The sequence below is a fragment of the Orcinus orca genome, chromosome 11, assembly GCF_937001465.1.
Source record: "Orcinus orca chromosome 11, mOrcOrc1.1, whole genome shotgun sequence".
Taxonomy (NCBI): Eukaryota; Metazoa; Chordata; class Mammalia; order Artiodactyla; family Delphinidae; genus Orcinus; species Orcinus orca.
The window spans coordinates 72,503,610-72,526,349 of NC_064569.1; the positions used below are offsets into that span (position 1 = coordinate 72,503,610).

The 22,740-nt window shown below is 41.7% G+C and overlaps 2 protein-coding genes across 6 annotated transcripts in view; both read right to left on the reverse strand.

The window, feature by feature from the left end:
- POC1B (POC1 centriolar protein B) overlaps nt 1-22,112 on the reverse strand; it is a 108,828-nt gene extending 86,716 nt beyond the window's left edge. For 2 of the 5 annotated variants that reach the window (XM_033415487.2, XM_033415488.2), the window contains exons 1-3: nt 21,787-22,112; nt 21,034-21,118; nt 589-760 (exon numbers count right to left, since the gene is read on the reverse strand). In XM_033415487.2, the coding sequence (XP_033271378.1) occupies nt 589-760; nt 21,034-21,118; nt 21,787-21,801 (272 nt within the window). In that variant the 5' untranslated portion in view covers nt 21,802-22,112. Of the gene's footprint in view, nt 1-588; nt 761-8,455; nt 8,551-21,033; nt 21,457-21,786 lie in introns of those variants that run through there. The other 3 variants (XM_004285112.3, XM_033415490.2, XM_033415489.2) reach the window with 3 other exon arrangements.
- On the reverse strand, nt 15,834-20,837 carry GALNT4 (polypeptide N-acetylgalactosaminyltransferase 4). Its single transcript, XM_004285110.4, has one exon. It carries the CDS (start codon nt 20,463-20,465, stop codon nt 18,717-18,719), a length of 1,749 nt encoding a protein of 582 aa, XP_004285158.1. The 5' UTR covers nt 20,466-20,837; the 3' UTR covers nt 15,834-18,716.
- Nucleotides 22,113-22,740: the final 628 nt, after the last annotated feature.

Consider the following 22,740-nt stretch of genomic DNA (forward strand, 5'->3'; position numbering starts at 1 on the left):
GAGGTTTGCTATGACAGGATAGGACTGTGCACAAATGCAATGAGGTTTATACATTTGTCAGAAATTCTCTTTAACAAGAAAATTCTGGAGCCCAAATGAATGATATGCATCAAAGAATAGCTAGCCCTGGGGTTTTTAATAGAGATTCAAAGTCCCCTCAAGGATCCGCGATGGGTGGTAGTAGGTTAATAAACTGTAAAATCTTGATTAGACAGGCTGATGTATATCTCTCTGGGGAGACGATCTAAAGCTTACATCAGATTTATAAAGGGATTGATAACCATCACCCTTCCTAACCAGCGCCCCCGCCCCCACCCCAAGAAAACCTTAGGACATATTAAGCATATTTCCATGGTTAGAAATAGTTTTCAAACAGAAGACACAATTATGAGTTAAAGATGAGGAAAAAATGGTAATGAAATAGTCTGACTTTACGACAAGGGCAGTACACCTTGTTTGTGACTCAGACTAAAGATGTGCAGGTAACTAGGGGTGTGGGCATTCCAAGAATCGCACAGGGAACAGCCCGCCTCCAGTATTCTTTCACATTTCTAAATCCAGAGCATAACAGGTGTTCGTTTCTCTTACTTATCAGGAATCCAGAGTCTAACGGTCCTGTCTCGTGAAGCAGATGCCAGTAAGTTTCCAAGTGGAGAAAACTGCACGCTGGTTACAATGTCCTTGTGACCCACATATCTGAAAGCTCTAGCTTGCGGCTTGAAACTCCACAGCATGAGAAACGTATCCCAAGAACCGGTAGCTATTAAGAAATAGAAGAACAAAACCACTGTGTGTTAAAACACGAATGTAGGCATGTCTCATTACAATGGGCAGCATATCTAAGAACAAGACGTCCAGGTAACAGAGGGGCCTGGAGGTTGTGAGACAGACCAAGCAATGGCAAAAACATTTGTAAAAGAAACCCAAAGCCACATCACTAATATGCAAGCTTGGCTGTGTCCTATGTAGCCACAGAGCAGGATTATTGGCCCCTGTATTTGGTTAGAACTCAATGACTGTTTACTAGAAGAAGGCAGCACAATACAACAGAGACACAGGAGTAGGAGTCAGTTCTGTCTCTCTCAGGTTGACTGCGAAAGTAACTTAATCTTTGTGTCATAAGGACTGAATGCTTTTCCTGAGAGGGCTGGATGAGAATGATTTTTTTAAACTGTTTATGCAGAGATAACTTCACAGTTATAGAACAGTCATAAAAATAGTATAAAGAACAGTAATATACCCTTTACCAGATCCACCTGTTGTTACTATTTTGCCCCATTTGGTTTATAATTTGCTCCTGTGCGCACTCTTTTTCTGTACACAAGCATTGTATGTGTGGGCACACATACAAACACACAATTTTTTCTTCCTAAGCGATTCTGGGGTAAGTAAATTCATCATCATGGCACCTTTATTCCTAAATACTTAAGTGTATTTTTCTAAGAATAAAGATATTCTTTTACATACCAATAGCACTATAATCAATTTCAGAAAATTTACCAGTGACAGTACTTTAATCTACTGCTTTCCAGTTTTGTTAATTGACCAGTAATGTCTTTTATAGCTAGATAAGGTAATCTTAAAACACACTTTTTGCTCTGTTATGACATTCTACAATTAATAAAAGAGTCATGTGTTTCAGACATTAACTTAAGGCTTTAAGAAAAGGAAAACAAATGAAATCAACAGTGGAAATAAATGCCTTAAACAAGGAATGAAGAAATAAACAAATGAAAGATAGATCTAACTCTTGCCCTAAAACCAAATTTTATATATTCATGTAGCCCCAAAATAGCCCCAGTGAGAGGAACCAGGTCAATGAGAATCACTAAGTCTAGACTGTAGAATGTTTAGAAAAAAAAAAACTTTATAAACTTGAAATACAATTAGTATTACTGTTAGAAGAGAAATATAAAGTCACTGAAAACCTTCTAAGTTCCTTAGCCATAGATAAAATTCATTTGGACTTGGCCTATGCAATGTTTCCATGTAAAATAGTTAAAGTGAGTTTATAAGCTGTGTACTACCCCCTTTTTTTAAAAGTAAAAAAGTTGACATTCCATTACAGCTCATCAAATTATTAAATAAATCAGGGTTTGAATTATCTGGGGCTAATGTGGACAAACTAGGGAAAACAATGAATTATCATGTACATTATATTGGGGACTCTGAGTTCTAAGGTATGCTACAAACAAGAGCTACAAAGGGAGTAAGACACAACCTCGCGCCCTCAGGGAATCACAACAGAGCAGGAGATGCTTCATTAGACTATAATATCATACATGTTCAGAGGACTTTTATATATTATTTCTTTTTCTTCCAGGTTTGAGATATACATCATGAAATGATTACCACTATAGGTTTAGTGAATATTCATCATTTCATATTTCTCATTAAAGAAAAAGAAAAAAAAATTTGTTCTCCTTGTGATGAGAACTCTTAGGATTTACTCTCTTAACTTTCACATATAACAGACAGCAGTGTGAATTATATTAATCATGTTGTACGTTACATCCCTAGTACTTATAAGTGGAAGCTTAAACCTTTTGACCATATTCTTAATGTTATATGGGGTAGTTAGTGGTCCTTTCCAAGGAAGGGACATGCGAGCAGAGACTTGAGTGAAATGAGGAGTGATCCAGGCTAAGACGTGAAGAAAGAGCACTCTGGGCAGGAGGGCTCCACATGTGAGGGCCTGAGACAGCCATGCACTTGTCAACCTGAGGAACAGCAAGGAGACCAGCATGTCCACAGGGGAGGGGAGAAAAAGAGAACAAGGGATGGAAGCCCAGAGAGAAGCTGATGCCAGCAAGGAGCCATGGTGAGAGGTGTGTATTTAGTTCTCAGCCACTGAAGGATTATAAGCAGGAGGACCTTGTGATCTGATTTAAGAAAACTGCCGCTCTGACAGTGAGAAAAGGATGATCTTTGCAAAAATGATGTTGGGTCCACTGGGTATTCACAAGGAAAAAAAATGTACCTTGACTTCTACACTATACTGTACACAAAAGTAATTCCGCATGGATTGCGGATCTAAATGTGATCGGTAAAACAATAAGCTTTTAGGAGAGAACTTAGGGGAATATCTTCATGGCCATTGGGGTAGGCAACGATTGCTTAGATAATACCGGAAAATGACTAAATTACTAAAATTACTAAAAGAAAAGAATGATAATTTGTACTACACTAAAATTAAGAAATTTTGCTCATTGAAAGATACCGCCAAGCAAGTGAAAACGCAAGCCACAGAGACGAAAAAGATATTTACAATACATTTATCCAACATATAATAAAGAATATATAAAGAATCCTACAAATCAATAAGGAAAGGCAGTAAAATACGACAGGCAAATACATAGGCAAAGGGCTTAAACAGGCACTTCATAAAGGAGGCTATGCAAATGGCCGATAAACATATGAAAAGGTGCTCAAATCCATTAGTCACTAGGAAAGTGCAAATTAAAACCACAATAAGATATCACTACACTCTCATTAGAATGGCTACAATAAAAGAGATAAATAGTACCAAATCTTGGTGAGTATGTGTAACAAGTGGAGCTCTCAAATAATGGTGGTCGTTTTAAGCACCCTTGGAAAATTGTTTTGAAATCTGTTGAAGCTGAATGTACACTTACCATCTGACTCAGAATTTGACGCCTAGGTATATACCTACAGAAATTCTTATGCATGTTTAGCAGAAGACATGTACAATAATGTTGTGGAAGTACTATTCAAAGAAGACCAAAACTAGAAACCCAACTGTCCATCAAAGTAAAACGGATACAAAAGCTGTGGTATATTCATACCGTGCACCTAACGTGTAATTAAATTTCATTTATACGAAGTTCAAGAAGCAGCAAAACTAATCTATGGAGTTAGAAGTCAGCATAGAGATCATGTGGGTGGTAGGGAGGGAGGACAGTGGCTAGAAGGGAGCACAAGAGGGCTTCTCACTCTGGATGTTGGCAAAATGGGCATGTCACAGTTGTGGAAATTCTGCAAGCTGTCCAATTGTGGTACATATCTTACACTTTAATAAAATGTTTAGACGAAACGAACAAAAAATCTCACTCTGGCTGTTGTGTGGAGTATGCACAGCAGGAAGAAGGAAATCACTCAGGAGGCTATTGTAATAATCCGGCCAGAAGGTGGTGGTTTGGACTAGGCTGAAGGCTATGGAAATAGTAGAAGCAGTCAAAACCAAGATATATCATAAAGACGGGAGTCCACAAGGCTTGCAAACACATTAGATGTGAAGGGGAAAGAAAGAAAAGAAACAAAGGTGCCCAGCTTTTGGCGTGCGCACCCAGGTAAATCTTAGAGAGATTTAATGAAATTAAGGCATTTAAAGTATTAAGTGAAATAATACTCAGAAGACATGCGTGGCACATAGAAAACGCTCAAATGTAGCTATTATTACTGTCGTTTTAATTTGTGTTACTGTCAGCAGCAACAGTGTAGATAATACATTAAAGACTGGAAACTGGATGGGATCACTCAGGCAGTGAGTCTAGATAAAGAAGAGGGTGCAGATACTTAACCTGGAGAGAAGGGAGAGACAGGAAGGAGCCATAAATGGAGGGGGAGGGGGCAAGGAGACTGGTGTCCAGGAATTCAGGATGTGTTCCAAGAGGCTGACGGGCTGTGTGAAGTGCTTTGAAGAGATCTGGTTAAGATCAGGCCTGAACACGACCAGCTACATAATTTGGGGGGTCCAGTGTAAATGTGGAGGCCCTTGTGGGAAATCATTAAGAATTTCAAGACCATGATAGCAGAGCATTAAACCAAGTATGAGACCTACGCAAAGATACAGGTATTTGCCCAAGAAGCCAGCCCTAGGCCCGAGGATCAAACGTTGGCTTGGCAACAAGATTTGTTTCAGTGAAGTGGTGGGATCAAAGCTGGAATGGTGTGGGTGGAGGAGAAAATGGGAGGGAGGCAGTAGAGGGAGTTAATACACAATTGATCCATGAACTCACTGAAGGTTTACAGGGTCACTAATGTTTAATATGACAAGGACCAGAAAAAATGTTATTATAGGATCATGGTGAAGCAACAATTGATTAGGGGTGGCATGGGCTGGGTGGGGGGGAGGGGCAGAGGGCAGAGCCAGAGGAATGAGAACATGACACTTAACTGAGAAGGTGCCACAGGACTTGAGCCTTTACATATTTTGTCAGAAAAGGAAAAGGACATCTTAAGCAGAGTAGATGCTCAAAAATCATAAATTTAGAGTTGATGGCTACATTAAAGCAACACTTGGCTATTATCAGCCTGAGACCCGCTAAAGAGAAGTGATGAGAGGGCAGGATGAACGCGTGGTTTAAAGGACAGCAAAACCTTACAGCAAGGTGGCATTTCCAAGCCCTAATAATTATGAAACACTAGAAGCAGGGATGTCCCAATTACAACTGTGTGGCTCAGGGTACACTCTACATTTTCTTCCAAATTTCAAGAAAACAGAAAAAAAGACTAACAATCTACAAAAAGCCCATGAATGCATTCTTATTGGAAACTCTGAAAACCAACACTGAATTTCCCTCCTTACTTCCTTAACCCTGCGCCACCAAACCCTAATACCACAATAATAAAAGGTGTTTGATTATTGGTGTCAATGTTGTACAGTGTCAACCTGGAATTTGCTTTCATACATTTCTAGTGAACCACACCCTCTATAAACATTACCACATCATTTAAAATGTCAAAGCTTGTACCTAATCGTCATCTGACTCATCTATTTTAAGATAAACTATCAAAGGGAGGAAGTTAAAAATTTAACTAGTAAATCTACCCATTTAAAAAAAAAGTATTTATATTTTATAACAATAATCCATTGTTTCAAGAAATCCTCATTAGGACAAAAGAAAGAACAAAGTCCACAGTCACCTAGGCCAGTGTCAGGTCTCTGGAGGTGACAACAAAGAGCATACTAATGGTTTGCTCTCCATAATGTCCAAAAGGCCAACAGTTATTGCGTCACCTTAAGTAGCAATAACTTTCTTTCCTCAACCCAAGCTCTCTCATTGATTTAACCAAAATCAACTACAGTTAACTGGAGGTTTGCTTTGCGAGGAATACCTTTTTCTGGAAAGAGATGGTACTGCCTCCCAATTATTGCATTTGTTGTTAAATTATCTTTTCTAATGGTAATACATGTATATGACGCAGAATTCTAGTATTACAAGAGTATTTACCAAATTTCCTTCCAGCCCTTGGCCACCTGGTTTCCCTTCCTAGAGGCATAGTTAACATATTTGTTTAAGCACATAGGAGAGAGGATACTCATTTTCTTGAGTATCCTCCCATGTGTTTAAGCAAATATGTGTGTCAAATCACTTTTTTCTCTGGATTTTTTTCTTCCATTTTTATTGAGATATAATTGACATACAGCACTGTGTAAGTTTAAGGTGTACAGCATAATGATTTGACTTACACACATCAAATGATGACCACAGTAAGTTTAGTGAACATCCACCATCTCATAGAGATCCAGTAATGAAATAGGGAAAAAAATATTTTTCCTCATGATGAGAACTCTTAAGAGTTTACTCTCTTAACAGCTTTTATATACAACGTACAGCAGTGTCAATTATAGTTATACACCCCTAGTACTTATTTACCTTACATCTGGAGGCTTGTACCTTCTGATGACCTCCATCCAAATCCCCCTTCCCCCACCACTGCCTCTGGTAATCACAAATCTGATCTCTTTTTTAATGAGTTTGTTTTTTTCCTGTTGTTTCCTTGCCATCAGATTCAGGATATACACTTTTGACAAGAACACCACAAAAATTATGTTGTGCCCTTATCAGTGCATCATATCAGGGTACGCTTGATATCTGTCCCAGTACTGGTGAGATTAACTTTGATCACTTGGCTTAGGTAGTTTTTGCCTTGTAAAGTTAGTATTTTTCCACTTTGTAATTAATTAGTATTTTGTCGGGAGATACTGTAAACTATATAAATATCCTCTTCCTCAATAAACTGTCACCCACTAATTTTATTTTTTTTAATTAATTAATTTATTTATTTTTGGCTGCGTAAGGTCTTTGTTGCTGTGAGAGGGCTTTCTCTAGTCGCGGAGACCGGGGGCTACTCTTCTTTGCAGTATGCGGGCTTCTCATTGCGGTGGCTTCTCTTGTGTGTTGCGGAGCATGGGCTCTAGGCACGTGGGCTTCAGCAGTTGTGGTGCATGGGCTTAGTTGCTCCGCGGCATGTGGGATCTTCCCGGACCAGGGCTTGAACCCGTGTCTCCTGCATTGGTGGGCGGATTTTCAACCACTGTGCCACCAGGGAAGTCCATCACCCACTAATTTTAGCATCCTTCAATGATTTTCCAACCCATTATTCTTCCTATGGTTTACTAATTAATGTTTAATTAATGAACTAATGTTTAATTTGTTAATTTGTTACTTTAAGGAAGAATCTTCTCTTTTTCTCCACTTATCTACTTATTCAGATACTTGTTCGTATCAGTGTGAACTCAGATTATTTTACTCAGTGGATTATAATTCAAAGCTATCATTATTTATTTTGACTCATATTGTTCCAGATTTGGCTAGTAAGAGCCCCTTAAAGCTGGCCTCTGTGTCCTTCTGATATGTGTCCATCATTTTGAATACTTCCTTACTTCTAGAATTACAAGATGTTCCAAGATGTACTTTCCCTGCTCCAGCCCTGGAATAGGTCTTTTCTCCCCAAGAAGCTCTGATTCCTCTTAATAGAGAGTGGTATTTAGAAACCAAGATCTGGAAACTGTTTGCTCATTGCTACTGCTGTGACAGCTAACAGAACTAAGAAATAAGGTATAAATAGAAATCTCAGCAGGCAGAACTAAGAAAGCAGATATAAATAGAAAGCTGTATCTATCAATATGTAGAAATGAAGATAAAGATATTAAAAACCATGAGTTCATATTGATAACTCTAATTCAATCTAACAGCACCAAATGCATTCCAGCCCTCCCTCTTCTTACATTTATAACTCTCTTCCCCCACAGTAAAAAATCTGGCTCACGTTACACTCAATATATTTTTGTTCAAGTCTAGAGCACGCAAACGGTTTCAGAATCACTAACCCACACCCCCGCAAAAAGCGGTGCTACTAACTAGAGTTCAGGGTGCAGTTTTACTCCTTTTGATCTTGCCAGCCTTGGTTTTATTCTTTGTTAGAGCAAATCTACTTCAGTTTTAAATTTAGTTTTCGGGCATGCCCTTTATTTCAGATGTGGTCCTGATGCCTAAGGCCTGGCCTCCCTGGTGTCTCGCCTGAGATGCTGGGCAAGATCTCCCCTTTGTCTGAGCTAGAGCTGGAGCGCTCTAGCCCGGCATGGTCACTGGGCTCACCACTCCTCTTTCAGCCTGGCAGGAAAGGGTCTCCGCTAGACCTCACACTCTCTCAACTTGCACCTCAGCCAAAACTGCAGCAGGCCCCACAGACATCTGAGGCCGCGTACCCCACTCAGCAGCAGCTTCTCAGGAACCCTGCCACACGCATTCAGCCCGGACACAGGCAGAAGAACTAAGACCTCTGCTCCGCTTTGCTCTACCTCTGCTGTGCAGCAGGAAGAGTGCCCCCGGGGAGAAAGCCAAGTAGGGAGGAGCTCACCTTCGTTGCAAGAAGGTGTTTCCTTCTTGCAAGGATCACCGGTTTACATTCCCTGTTTGCTCAATGCCCGAAAACAGTTGCCTCATATATTCTGTCTCATTTTATAGTTGTTTTCAGCTGGAGGGCAAGTTTGGTTACCAGTTACTATCGTGTCTGGAGGCAGAAGTTGGCCTTAGTCTTTTTAATAGCTGCATAGTATTCTATGGTGTAGCTATACCTTAATTTATCTAACCAGTCTATCCTATTTAGGTTGTTTACAAATGATGCTGCAATGTACATGTATCATTTCTGACATATGCAAAATAACACTGTGATAAATGCCCAAAAGAATTATTGATGGGTCAAAGAGTACATATTTTAGAATTTACTAAAAAGGTCCATGTTCATAATATAGTATCTTTCACAACTTTATAAATTTGGATTATATTCCTCTTAGGCCTTTTCATTCCATAATCAAGAGAGTCCTAATAACTCAACACCTCCCTATAGAAATTCTTGAATTTTTCAATTATTGCAGAAGTCCCTCAATATATTTCCTACCCTTATTATGTTCTGCTTTAAAACCCACTACCAGAATGAAACTCAGCTCTCTAGTTTGAGGGCACCATGATTTTGTACTTTCTGTTGCATTTCCAGGTTCATGCTGGTCTTTGGTTCACAACAGAAACACTGGACCACCTTCTTCAGGAAAATATAAATAAGGAAATCTAAGAGAAGGAGTTCACTATAAGTTTTTTTTTTTTTTTTTTTTTGCGGTACGCGGGCCTCTCACTGTTGTGGCCTCTCCCGTTACGGAGCACAGGCTCCGGACGCGCAGGCTCAGCGGCCATGGCTCACAGGCCCAGCTGCTCCGTGGCATGTGGGATCCTCCCGGACCGGGGCACGAACCCGCGTCCCCTGCATCGGCAGGCGGACTCTCAACCACTGCGCCACCAGGGAAGCCCAACTATAAGTATTTTTAAGAAAAGAAAAATAAAATATAATCCCCAGGCATACACATCCATAAACCCAGACAGAAGGGAGATGGTTGCACAATAAAAAGATAATATTCTAACCGTAACTAGATAAACTTTAATACCCTATCTAATACTTTCAGAATAGTTTGTACAATCCAAGCACTATGTAACAGTATAATTAAGTGATGGCACTGACTTAAAATTCCTGTCTGAATGAGGGAATAATTTTCTTGCTAGCTGACACTAAGTAGTTAGCTTGCTGGTGTAAGCAGAGTCTCAAAGGAGTTGTGACTGCTTTAAGAATAATCTTTAGTAATGACAATGTGGAGAAATTTAACGTATTCAAATTCTGTATCTCGATGAGGGGTGACAAATTTAACACAAACCCTTCTCGAGTTGTCACTGTGGGCCGAGTACTTTTAAGAACTTGGTAAACATCCTTTTACATAATCCTCACAACGAGGTAGGTGACCATCATTATCCCTTTTTTACAGATGAGGAAATGAGGCTTGGTGAGGTGAAGTAACTTGCCCAGAGTCACGCAGGTGGGAAGGAGTAGGGCTCCGTGTTTAACCGGGTCTATCAGACTCCACAGCTGGGGCATTTAACCAAGAACCCAGTGCTTGGAGAAGCTCTGGGGATTTACTGATTATCCCCATTGGAATTACTTGGGGACCTTGTGAAAAACGTGTATTTCTAGAAAGTTACATTCTCTGGAGTGAGACCCAGGAATCTGAACTTTTGATCACTTTCTCAGTCCATTCTGATATATGTGGACATCTGAGAAATACTGCACTCTGCTACTGCCTCTCAGTGTGTACCCGAGCTTACTTTAGCGCTTGGGAGCAATTTTTAAAACTATAACAGTAGGAGGAACTTAAGTAAATCTGCTACACAGGTTGCCATCAAGAACCAGAATAGAAAAAGAATTTCTGGCAAACTTTAATTATAGTTTCACTGTGAGGAAAATAACTTAAAAATTCACAATTTCATTCTGCCTCTATTCAGAAAGAAAAAGGAGATATAAACTTGTCCTATACTGTCATTTACTCTACAAACATCCCACAGATTAAATAGGGAATGAATCAATGACAGGGTAACCTTGAACACAAAAAGAGGAAAAGGTGACAACATCAATGTTAAAATATATCGTTTTAAATGGAAACTTCTAAAGTGCAGCTCAGATTGTGCACGTCACATGAAAATGCTCTTAAACTCTTCTAACATTTGTATAAACTTAAGTGTGCCCCTCTGGGAAACTGCCCTGATGGAAAAGAGTGTGGCTCCAGAGGCCGACTGGAAGTCAGGCTCACCCAAGCTCTGCTGCTTACTAGCTATACCGCCTCAGCAAAGTTACTCAACTTCCAGTTTCTGTCTGCATAAAGAGGGATGGTATTTCACAGGTGGTCATTTTTTCCCATCCTCTCCTCTCTGATCACCTTCCAACTCATCCTGTGAAACCCAAGAGCCCACCACCTTCCAAGAGGCTACTGAGTATAAATCCACCATGCTTCATGCTGTTTCCTCCAGTCATGACCAGGAATTTAAGCCTTCAGCCTCTCTGGTCATCAATTACCCTGCACTCTCTCCCATAATGCTCCAGATAGCCCCTTAGCTGACCCTGGTACCCATGCCTGCTCTCCTTCCCCAAAGCTACCACGGGCCAGAGAAACACCCACTACATGATCCCTCTTGTATACGCATCCTCCTCTCTGAAAGTCCCTCCTCCTACTAACCTACTTACACTTTGACTCTGCTCGGGGACATCAAGTTCCCTGCAGCCCTTTCAAGCAACAATCATTTTCTCTTTCACGCTTCAGGTCTTTCTCTCCGTTCTAACTCCTGGTATTATTAGTTCATTCAACAGATATCTCACCCCTACCACATGTAAGGCATGGTGGGCGGGGTGGGGAGAGTCCTAAGTAACGATACAGGCAAAAATCTCTGAATAGGGAGCTTAATTTTTTTTTTAAATTTAAGTTTGTGTGAAGCTTTATTTCATTTAAGTAACTTCTTTGGGTTTCAGTAGACGCATTGTTTTAATGAACATTTCAATAAATGCAAAATCAAATATGCTGGCAGGTCACAAACTTATCTGAAAATTGCAGGAGAGCTCTTGACTTGGGCAGCATTTTCAAGTGCTAAAATCTATACTGCATCTCAGACACAGGATCTTAATGGAAGAAAATATCTTTCTCCAAAGCCATGTGAACAGTACACCTATCACCGTTCTCCCAGCAAAATCTGCTTTAGCCATGATAACACCCAAAGCAAAGACCAATGATTATCTTGCCAGCACTTGTCCATGTGCCTCTTTGTGCTGAACTACTTTATTTGTAAAACAGGGAGCCCTGGTATAGGCTTAAATTTAAGCAGAGAAGAGGGAAACAAGTCAATTAGCAGGCAAGCATATCACTTTAAATTGTGCTAAGAGACATGAACGATAAAGCAGGATGTCACATGAGAATTTTTCATGGGCATAGAATACTTTATTCAGATGGAGTAATCAGTGGCATTTTAAGTGGAGGCGTGAAGCACAGGAAGGAGCCAGCCAACCAGAGTGAGGTGGTGAAGAATATTTCAGACTAAAGGGACAACCAGGCCTCTCCAAAGACCTTTTCTTCCATGCTTCCTCAGCAGCCCATTCCATGGTCAAACCCTGGATTTTGTCGCCAGCAGAACCAACACTTCCCTGATTGCTAAATGAAACCCACTACCCTTTGACAACATGCTTTTCTTATAGCTTCTTTTCTGGATGAGCTTCTAACTCATCCAGAACTCCAATCCATTGACCTATGTTCTCCACTGAGGCTCTCTATCACTATCTTCATTTCACTATCTGATTTATAATCCTCACTTCTCTCCTTATCCAAATTATAAACCCCTTCTTACACATATATTCAATCCTTTGACTTTTCCTCCTTCCTTCAAATTCCTCTGGCAAAATCCCAGTCGCTCTGCCTTTTCTGAGACTGTATCTGTGCCAGTGAGAATTGCTAGACACACTCCCAGGAAGACTGGAAATACTATAAATTCATGATCGCTAATTGCACACGGATCTTCCACACTACCCAGTGGTGCTCAATTCTATAATAGTTCCCTTCCCCACTCTTTCTAATGACTATTTAATATCTTCTTCTCTCTCTTCTACATTTTTACTCCACTCTATCTACACCTTGGCTTTCATAATACCTTACTATAATGGGTTCCCCTCCTATTTTTCCGACTATTCCTTCTTTGATTCTTTTGTCATTTCCTCTTCTGATCCAAAGGTTGGAGAGCCTTAGGACTCAGAAATGGACCATTTGCCCTCATTGTTCTATGTTTTTCCCAGGTGACCTCATCTATTCCCATGACTTTAAATACCATTTGTATGCTAGTAACTCCCAAATTTCTCTTTCCCAGGCTATCACCGAGTTTGAAGACCACCATCCTCGTCTGAACCACCATCATCTCCTGCTGATATAATAGCTCCTAACTGATTTCTCTACTCACAGTGGTTCAATCTCCACGTAGTAACCAGAGTGATCTTTTTGAGGTATAAATCATATTGTATCATTCCCTCATTTAAAATCCTTCAACAAATTTCCATGACTCTCAGAACAAAAGCCTAAAACATGCCCTCTTAGTTTCCTGTGGCTGCCATAACAAATTACCAAAAGCTTGGAGGCTTAAAGCAACAGAAATTTATTCTCTCACGGTTCTGGAGGCCAGAAGTCCAAAATCAAGGTGTTGGCAGGATCACACTCCCTCTAAAGGCTCTAGGGATTTCATTCCTTGCCTTTTCCAGCTTCTGGTGCCTCCAGGAGCTCCTTGGCCAGTGGCTCTATCATTCCGATCTCTGACTTCACGTGGCCTCCTCCTCTTATCTCCTCTGTATGTCTCATTTTAGGGCCCACCCAGATAGTTCAGGAGGATCCCTGCTCAAGATCCTTGATTACATCTGCAAAGACCTTTTCTTTCAAATAAAGTCACATTTACAAGTTCCAGGGATTAGGACATGGACATATCTTTTGGGGGGTCGCCGTTTAACCCACTATAGCCTCCAAAGACAACTCAAGCTGCCTCGGCCTCCCCCTGCAATTTCACCTCCCAAAGCTCTCTTTCTTCATTTGTTTACAGGCTCTACCCATTCTGGCCTTCTTTTATTTCCTTGATCAAGGACAAGCTCTTTCCCACCCTTGATTTTTGCTTATTCTATTCTGTCTCTAGTCTTTGCCTAGCTAGCTCCTCCTTCAGGTCTTGAGCTAAATCTAACTTCCACGGAGAAATGTTCTTTGACCCCATAAACTTAAGTACTTTGCCCCAGTTTTCATCCCTCAAAGAAACCTGTTCCTTTTCTTCACAGCATTTGGTTGTTTTCCAGTTTCAAGTTGTATCTGCACATGATTTGTATGTTTACTTGTTAATATCTGTCTCTATCACTGGACTGTGAATTCTTCATACCATCATAAGAAGCACACCTGTTTTGTACATCTCTGTATGTACACCCAAGCATAAGACAGCACCTGACACATAGCAGAATTAACTTTAAAGAAAAAAAAAAAAAAGTACTAAGTAAATAGAGTACCTCCTATTCCTTTTATGAAGAGGATTAGATAAGTGTAAATAAATGGGTTAGAATGATGATCAGACAGCTGAGGACACTGCTGGCCTGCAGCAGACATCCCTTCCCAGCCAGCCTGGGAAATGATCAAGTTGGGCACAAAAGGAAAAGTAGTATCTGACTACTAACTAGCAAGTTAGAAGGAGTTCTCTAGTCTTCAGTTCTGCCACAGACAATTATATACTCTGGGAACTCGTTTCACCTTTTATAATAATCTCTACCTCCTGTTCAAAAGGATTGAGGTTTTTTTGAAATCTTAAGAAAAAACTCCAATACAAACTGGTTTCCACCTGCACCCTCATACGAAGCTCGGAGATTCACATATTTATCTAACTTCCTTAATTCTGCTGAATTACAGCATGACTCAAGTATCAACAATAAATACTGCTGGCCTGTTTTAAAGTCTACTATGCACAGAGGGACAGAGAAAAGAGCAATCTTTTCTGAGACACATGAAATTCTCCAGCCTCTTTTTCTCCCCTGAACTTTTTTTTTAATTGAGATACAATTCACATACCACAAATTCACCCTTTTAAAGTGTACAATTCAGTGTTTTGCCCAAAGTTGTACAACCACTGTCACTAATTCCAGAACATTCTCATCACCATCACCACACCCTCCAAAAAACCCATCCTCATTAGCAATCATTCTCTATTCCTGCCTCCCCCAGGCCCTGGCAGCCACTAATATTGTCTCTACGGATTTTCCAGTGTTTTCTAACGTTCATGAAACTGAAACACAGAGAGATGAAATGATCTGCATAGGGTTGCAGTCATTTAGAAACTTACTAGCAAGATTATATTACTCATTATTAGGAAGATTATAACATATATTTATAGTAACGTTTTAAACTGTACATAAAAAAAAAGATCAGTGAAAATATGTTTAGCTTGACTACACATATCCTAAACGTGGCTATAAGACATCTGATATACAAAGCGGAGTCCTTGGGCTGGTGATGCTCAGGCAGTGTTTCAGGCCAGGGAGAGGCAGGGGTGGAGGGTGTTTGGAGGGAATCACTAAAAGAAGGACAGAGATGCTACTGGTGGACAGGAATTGCACTTAGGGACAGGGTGATGCAGAGAGAAGGTTGAGGGAAATGGGAAGCTATGCAGTTTACAGGACAGACATTTCTTTTCGGCCCAGGGTTCTGAAATTTGTGCTAAGGTGCCCACGTACCCACTTGCCTCCTTCTATAGTGTCCCCAATTTGTCCCAGAGATCTCCGATCATTTCCAGTTTGTTTATGAGTAGTTAATGCACGAGTAGTGTTAACACCACTTCAGAATACTTGCTGGTTAATGACACTTTGCAAGATAATACATGAAATTCAACTTTTTAAAACATTCTACTGCCTGCATTGTCAAATAAGTAAAATAATTACAAGCTAACTTACTTCTATAACCATCAATAAATGTGTACACAGGAAGAGTGACCCCAGGGACTAAAATCATCAGAATCCATTTGCAAAAATAATTAGGCACACATTTTATTTTATATGTCTTAATCAATATTGCAAATACCATTGACAAAAGGAAAGAAGGATGGAAACCGCTCATCACACACAAAAAAATTCATCGTTCAAAAGAGATTAATCTGAACCTCAACATTCCTTGTGCTCATTTTAAAACATTATTAAAACATCAATAGAAAAGGACAAAAAAGTCAAAACTAAGTATTTTATTAATTAAAATTGAGACCCTAAACCAACTAAAATTACACAACTGAAAAATAACCTCCTATCATCAACCTAGAAAAGTGAGATTTGCCAACAATTAATGAATACTCAGGAGCCTACTACTGGGTGCACAGACAAATCTTCGTTTACAAACAAGTTATTCTGAGTTATAGAGATCCTGTAGATGACCAGATTATCATTTTTTTAAATGGCTGCTAAAAATGACTATTTACTCAACATATTCATAGAACTGAACACTAAATAACATAGTGACCATTTAAAGTTGAAACTTCTTGTCTACCAAATTTTTATAAAACTGTTTTTAAGTATATAAATTAAAAGATCAACTCTTAATTATCTACTGCAAAAGAGAGCTTTGGTACCAATAAATTAGAAGTAGGCAATCAAAATATACTTTGTAGTTTTACAGTGTATTTTAGGAATTAAATTGGAAATGCCTATATATGAAAATTGGGTCTCATTCTTCCGTTACCTACATTACTGTGAGGAATGAACAGCCCACTGATTCCAAATTACTGATATAAATAAAACACTAGCCTAAAATTTCTTCCAAAAAGATTAACAGGTCACACCCTGCAATTTAGGCAAAAGGTAAATAAAGAATTAAGCGCTTTACTTTTCAATGCTCCCTTTTTTTTCGATGGGAGCAGCAAGATTCTAGAATAAAAATAATTCCAGTAAGTACATTTAGAATATGTCAATCTTAGTTTCCCATTTGATAGGGGGCTAAGAAGAACAACAAAAATAAATAAAAAGAGAAAGGGTGATTTTTAAAGACGAAAAGGCAGACTGAGCAAGGGGTGAGGGTGGGTTTAGGAGCATATCTGCTGCCAATTAACCACATCAGAGCAGATTACAAACCCTCCTAAATTGTACCCAGGGCCATGCACACTGCACATGGAATCTGGACAATTCTTTGCTACATAACATAAAGTTATTAACACATTTTTATTTTAAGAAACAAAAGAGAAACAAAATATTCAAAATACATAGCAATTTTACTTTTTGAAATGGTTATCCTACAAACTTTTCTTAAATTTAGATTTTGCAAAGTTCCTACTCTCCAAGTCATCAAGTAGACACCGAAAACAACTTCCGAGTACTGTGGACTGATGCTTTATGGAGCATGCATTTTTCACAAATCTAGACCACAATGAACTAATTAAGATTTAATTCTGAATTCAGCCTGTGATTGAATTCTGGATACAACATTGGAATAAAACCAGTAAAAATAATTTTTTAAAGTATGTTTACTTCTTGCATAATTTAGTTTGGAAAATATTCATATTCTTAACCCAAAAGATAACTTTTAGAGTTTGAAAGATTAAAGATAAAAAACAAAAATTGGTTCAGCAATTGTCAAAATAAAATGAATACAAACACTGACCACAACTCTCCATTCAATCCAAAATAAACCACTTCAGTTGAGCTCAGCTCACTTAATTTTTAAAACCATTTCTTTTTTTCCAGCTTCATAACTGGACTGAACATTGCGCAACAACATTACCTACGTTAGCAGGGAGGAAATAAAGGTGTTGTAAAGATTGCACAGTGACTGAATGTACAAGCATAACATTTCAGAGCTGGAGAGATCTTCAAGACCTCCTCCAGCACCCACATTTTACAGATGAGAAACTGAGGCCCAAACTAAGTCAATCAAATGACTTGACCAAAGTCACAATCATCGGCTGAGCCATTCATTCAGTCAGTCATTCACCCACAACTACTGACAGCTGCCTAAGCACCAGGCTCAGGGTTAGGTGCAGAAAACAACCTGGAAGGCAGCATCCACCATTGCCAAGGCTATCTTTTCCCCTTGTTTTCTTAAAATTGATCCTTAAAAGTCCTAATCAGCAAGAACTCTGTAGGAGAGTTCCACAGCTTTTGTAGATGTGGGCCCACTTTCAGTTTCACACATTTCAGTAAATGCAGCTGTCCTCTATTGTGTTAATTTTAAGTGATTAAGCATTTACTTTAAGTGATTAAGCATTAACAAAGAGAAGCACAGTATTCTGAACAAGTCCCTCTCCAATACATTCATAACTTAAGGAAGTGCAATCAGAAAATGCCCTACACACACAAACAAGTTCACAGAGAGGACAGCTTACAAAATCAGAGTGATGTGAGGTATCAATATAGATCAGTTAAGTCCAATAGCTCAAGTTTGCAGTCTGGAATGTAAATATCTCTCATTTCATTCAGATATGGGTATATTTTTCTGAGATGTCTGTATGTTAAAAAGACCTCTAAACTTACATTCAAATTCACATCTAATGACACATATGTCTAAACCAGGTCTTTCTCCTTAAGATTAACTTTCCTTGATTTCTATTTGAGTAAAGGAAAATTACAATTAAAAAAATAAACAAAACCTAAAATTTAATGTGCTGGCTAAAGGAAATTCAAATTCTATGTACAATAAAAATAGCAATAGCTCAAACTGCACATTTATGAGTTGTTTTTTTGTTTTTTTTTTGATGGGATGCGCAGTGAACTTACCCATCAAAATAAATCATCCCTCGCTTTGCAGGGACTTTTACGTTCTTTAACATTAAGTCTGGCACTTAAATGTTTTGTGTATCTCAAGTCAAATTCATTAAGAAGAGACCATATTGACAAAGCTCTTAAATAAAACCCATAAGTAAGGCACTTTGAAATATTAAACAGCAGCTCTCTGTGTACCCAGTTTCAGTGTTTTTACCAAAATGATCCACAGCTTTTACAGAGCTCTTGCAGATGACCACTGGGTGAATGCTGATAAACTGAATCTTCACTGAGGCTCTCTGAAGGCTCTTTGACTTTCCTCAAGCTATCGTCAGCTCAGGACGAGAAAGTGCTGTTACGCTCTTCTATTTCTCAAACTTCCAGATTTGATTTTTATCTAGAGCATCACAAGTTCTCATTTGAACATCAGGTCGGCCCTCAGGTGTCCGGTAAGCACTAAGACACAGTCCTGAGTGGGGATGAAAAATGGTTCCATCTTCTTTAAAATACCAAATAATGTTTGCTGGAACAGGAAACCCATCTCTGGGACAATTTTGCATTCCCACGTGACTTTTTTGCTCAGGAACCTCTGCACATAACTCTGTCACTGAATTAAACCTTATTTCTTTGTTCGAAGTATATTCAAAGAATTGATTGCCTCCTTGACCGTGGCATCCAAACAGTGAAAGGTTAGCACCTGTGGGGTTGTTGTCAGGAGAATTATAATCTAAACATTCAGAAGAGATCCCAATACTGCGAATAGCTCCGTGCCAGCCTGGCCTATCCTCTGGAACATGTAAATTAGAAAACACATTTTTCAAATACCAGTCAAAGCTCTTGCACCTCAGCCGTTCTCGTAGTAATTTTCTTTCAGAAATATCGCCATAAGCTTCTTTCCTTGCTGGAGGGTTTCGATTGTAGAAATGCTCTTTGTACCCGTCCATCCACACTTCCGCTGCCCGAGCAGTATTCTGCAGGAAATTGGGCCGAGCATATGGCGCCCGCTTGGGGAAAACGTGGCCCACGTGAGAACAGGGGTGGATCTCCAGTTTACCTCCACACTGCCACACCCTAAAAGACAGCTCCAGATTTTCACCTCCCCACACTTCCATCCCAGTGTCATAAGTTCCAAGGTACTGAAAATATTTTTTGCTGACAGCAAACAGTCCTCCAGCCATGGTGGGTGATCTGATTGGGTCAATTCTCGATTTCCTCCTCTCCCTTTCATGTTTGGGGACAGAATGCCACTGGAACGTTAGACGCCAATCAAACCCACCAATCATGGGCTCCCCAGTCTGCATATAGAATTCAAAAGTATTCCAATCAATGGTGTCTATAACAGGACAAACAATTGCTGTTTCATCTTTAGCAATCCTTTCCAAAAGTGGCTCCAGCCAACCAGTATTACACTCACAGTGACAATCCAGGAAAGTGAGGACATCCCCAGTGGCAAAAGTGGCCCCAATCAGACGGGCCCTAACCAGCCCCTCCCGCTTATTTGTTCTAATCAAGCGGACTCTATCGAGATTGCTGATATAAGTTTCAAGTTGTGTCTTCAAATAAACTCTGTCGCTCAAGTCATCGACTAAGATGATCTCCTTCAAAAGGACTGCAGGAGAAGTTTCTAAAACACTGTGGATGGTGCGGAGCAAAGTCGACCAGGCTTCATTATAGAAAGCAACGATAACAGAAGTGGTGGGAAGTCTCCTATAGTTAAATTTCTTGGATTTACACTCATACATTCTTTTATCCTCTATGTGGCGGTGCAGGGAAATCCTGTCACTGAGGTAAATATTAATGGCATATCTCTCAATGAGTTCTTCTTTCTGCTTCAGTTCACTCTCCTTGAGCTGGAGTGTGCTGGCCTTCCCCCACTCCCCAAGTGCATGGGAATCTGCAGGGGGCTTCTCATAAAGCGGTCGAGACAAATCCACTGCTTTCTTCCCGGAGTCTGAGAGCTGTCTTGGGCCCCGCTCCCTGGTAAGGCCGGCTCCTGGGGAGGCATGGAGAGTGGAGACGGAGAGTTCCACCAGGAGATAGGCCACTGTTAAAAGCGCCAGCAGCAGGCAGCTTTTGCCTGCCCACGTCCACCTCACGGCCATCCGGATCCTCATTGCTGGGGCGCGGATGCGGTCACCAGAGCCACCACGCAGGGGAAGGGCTGCGGGACCCGACGCTGGAATTCCGGGCTTAGGTAGAAGCGAACTTCCCAGCAGGTTCCTCCTTTCATGCAGGCGCTCGGCTCCTTTCCAGCCGCGGGGGCTCCCCGGGGGTCACCTAAGACCACCCCGTGCTCGGCCTCCGGAACAGCCCCAACGCCTCTCTCCCCACTTCCTCCTGCTGGTCTCACAACTTTTCACAAACTCTCCAGCCAACACCCCTCCCTCCCGGGGCCGAGGACAAACTCCGCCCCTTCCCACTTACTCCTCCTGGTGGTTAGTTCGCGAAAGTCGTCGGCCAGGCCCAGCCCTACAGGCGACCCTGCGGGGCCGGGCTGTGGGCCGGGATGACCAAGGTGGCCCCAGCTCGGGCCCACTCTGGCTCCGAATGCATCTCGGCCGCTTTCAACACCACCTCCACCCATACGTCCTCAGTGGTTCTCGCGGGGGCCCGGCGTGGACAGGAGGCAAGGGTTCTGACCGGTTGAGCGTCTCATTACAAAAAGAAAAATAGAAAACTTACCAAGTTGTTTGCCGTCGGGACTAAAGTCCGCGGAGGTGATCGCCGCTTTGTGGCCCTTAAAATAACGCTGCAGAACGGGGTCCTCCTGGGAAGGAAAGTTGTCAAGTTTTGAAAGCAGATGCTGACCTCGAATTTGGGGGGGTCGGGCATCAACGCTGTCCCCTCCCCCGGAGGCCGGCCCGGGAACGGCCGCATCGAAGGTGGGTGTGCAGAGCAGGAGCGCCCCGCGCGAGCACACGCGGCCACCGCTACAGAGGGACGCCGAGCGCCAACTTCCCCAGTAGAGCCGGCCGAATCCTCCACTCGCGCTTCCCAGAACCGAGCGCACGCGAGGGACCACCTGGGCAGCTCCATTTAAATGCACGTTCCGGGACCCCGCCCGCTGGCACGCAGTCACAGGTGCGAGGCGGGGCCCGGGCTTCGGTACTTTTCAAAAACTTCCCAGGTGATTCTGACGCAGGCTCTCCACGGAAACCCTCAGAGAATTCTGGGGTCCATGGGGCTGCCGGGGCTGTCGGAGCTCCGGGACTCGGGGAGGAGTGCCTGGGAGCTCGGCCAGGGCTCTGCGCTCCCGGTGTCCCAGTGGCAGAGGACGAGTCACCGGCGCCCCAGAGCGAGGGGCGAGGAGCTAGCGGCTCGGGACCCAACTGAGGACGTCTGCCTCCATCTCCCGCCAGGTGCGGGCGCGGCCCCGACCTGGCTCCCCAGCCGGCGGGACCGGCTCCGGGGTGGCGCACCCCAGCCCGTCCTTACCGGGGCGGAGGCCATGGGGGGAGCGGTTGGCTCCTGGCTCCTGCCCCCTGCCCGTGTGGGGAATCGGGGGAAGGGAGGGGGCGAGGTAGGAAGGGGGACCTTGCGGCGCCCGGAACAGTCTGCCCGGAGCGGCAGCGCCTCGCGGTCACTACAACAACGGCCCACTCAAACCCCGCGCTCCAGGCATGGCCAGCCGAGCCCCGAGGCTCCGCCTGCGCCGTAGAGAGCCTGGCCTCCGCCACCTGGCAAGCGGGAAGCCCCGGGGTCAGGTGCCGGCACACATCAAAGCCAACGTTTACTAACACCTGCGCTCCCACGACTTGACACAAGTAGGAGGGTAGTAACCGGGATAGAAAAGAGACCGATGGGTGGGAGAGGGTAATGAGCCTGTGATCGATGCAATCAGAGTTCTATTACACGTTAAAGAGACAGCCCGCGCGAATTTCAAGCTGGTCCCAGACAGCTTATGACGCACAAGAGAGTTTGATGCGAAATGGGGCCGCTTGCTATTTATTAATATACCCAAAGGAACTAAACCTCTGGAGGACAGGCTTGAATTTATTTAATCACAAGTTTTCACACAATGCCTGGCTTGTTATAAATGTATATACTGTATAAACGTGATGAATGAATTAATGTTGTGAATCCACTTAATGGTTTTCTGCTGTGCGTTTTCTATTCCAATCTCATTTGCATATGCTTTAGAGCAGCAAAGTGATACAGCAGCATATTTAAACTTTTTAGGAAGACGTAGAAAGGAACATATTGTTTTGTTTAAATTATTGGGCAATATAGTAACAAAAGCCTTTGCTACAGTAGGCTTTCTTGCACAGAATATCATTGAGCTTCAGCAACACTATGAAGTTAATAGAGTTACAAAATGTTACCAACCTTTACAAATTATAAACTTGATTCTTATTTTAATTATCAACGATCACACACAGCTCTTCCAGT

Coding starts and splice junctions, on each gene's coding strand:
- GALNT4 (XM_004285110.4), bottom strand. CDS start 20,465: ATGAGGATCCGGATGGCCGTGAGGTGGACGTGGGCAGGCAAAAGCTGC.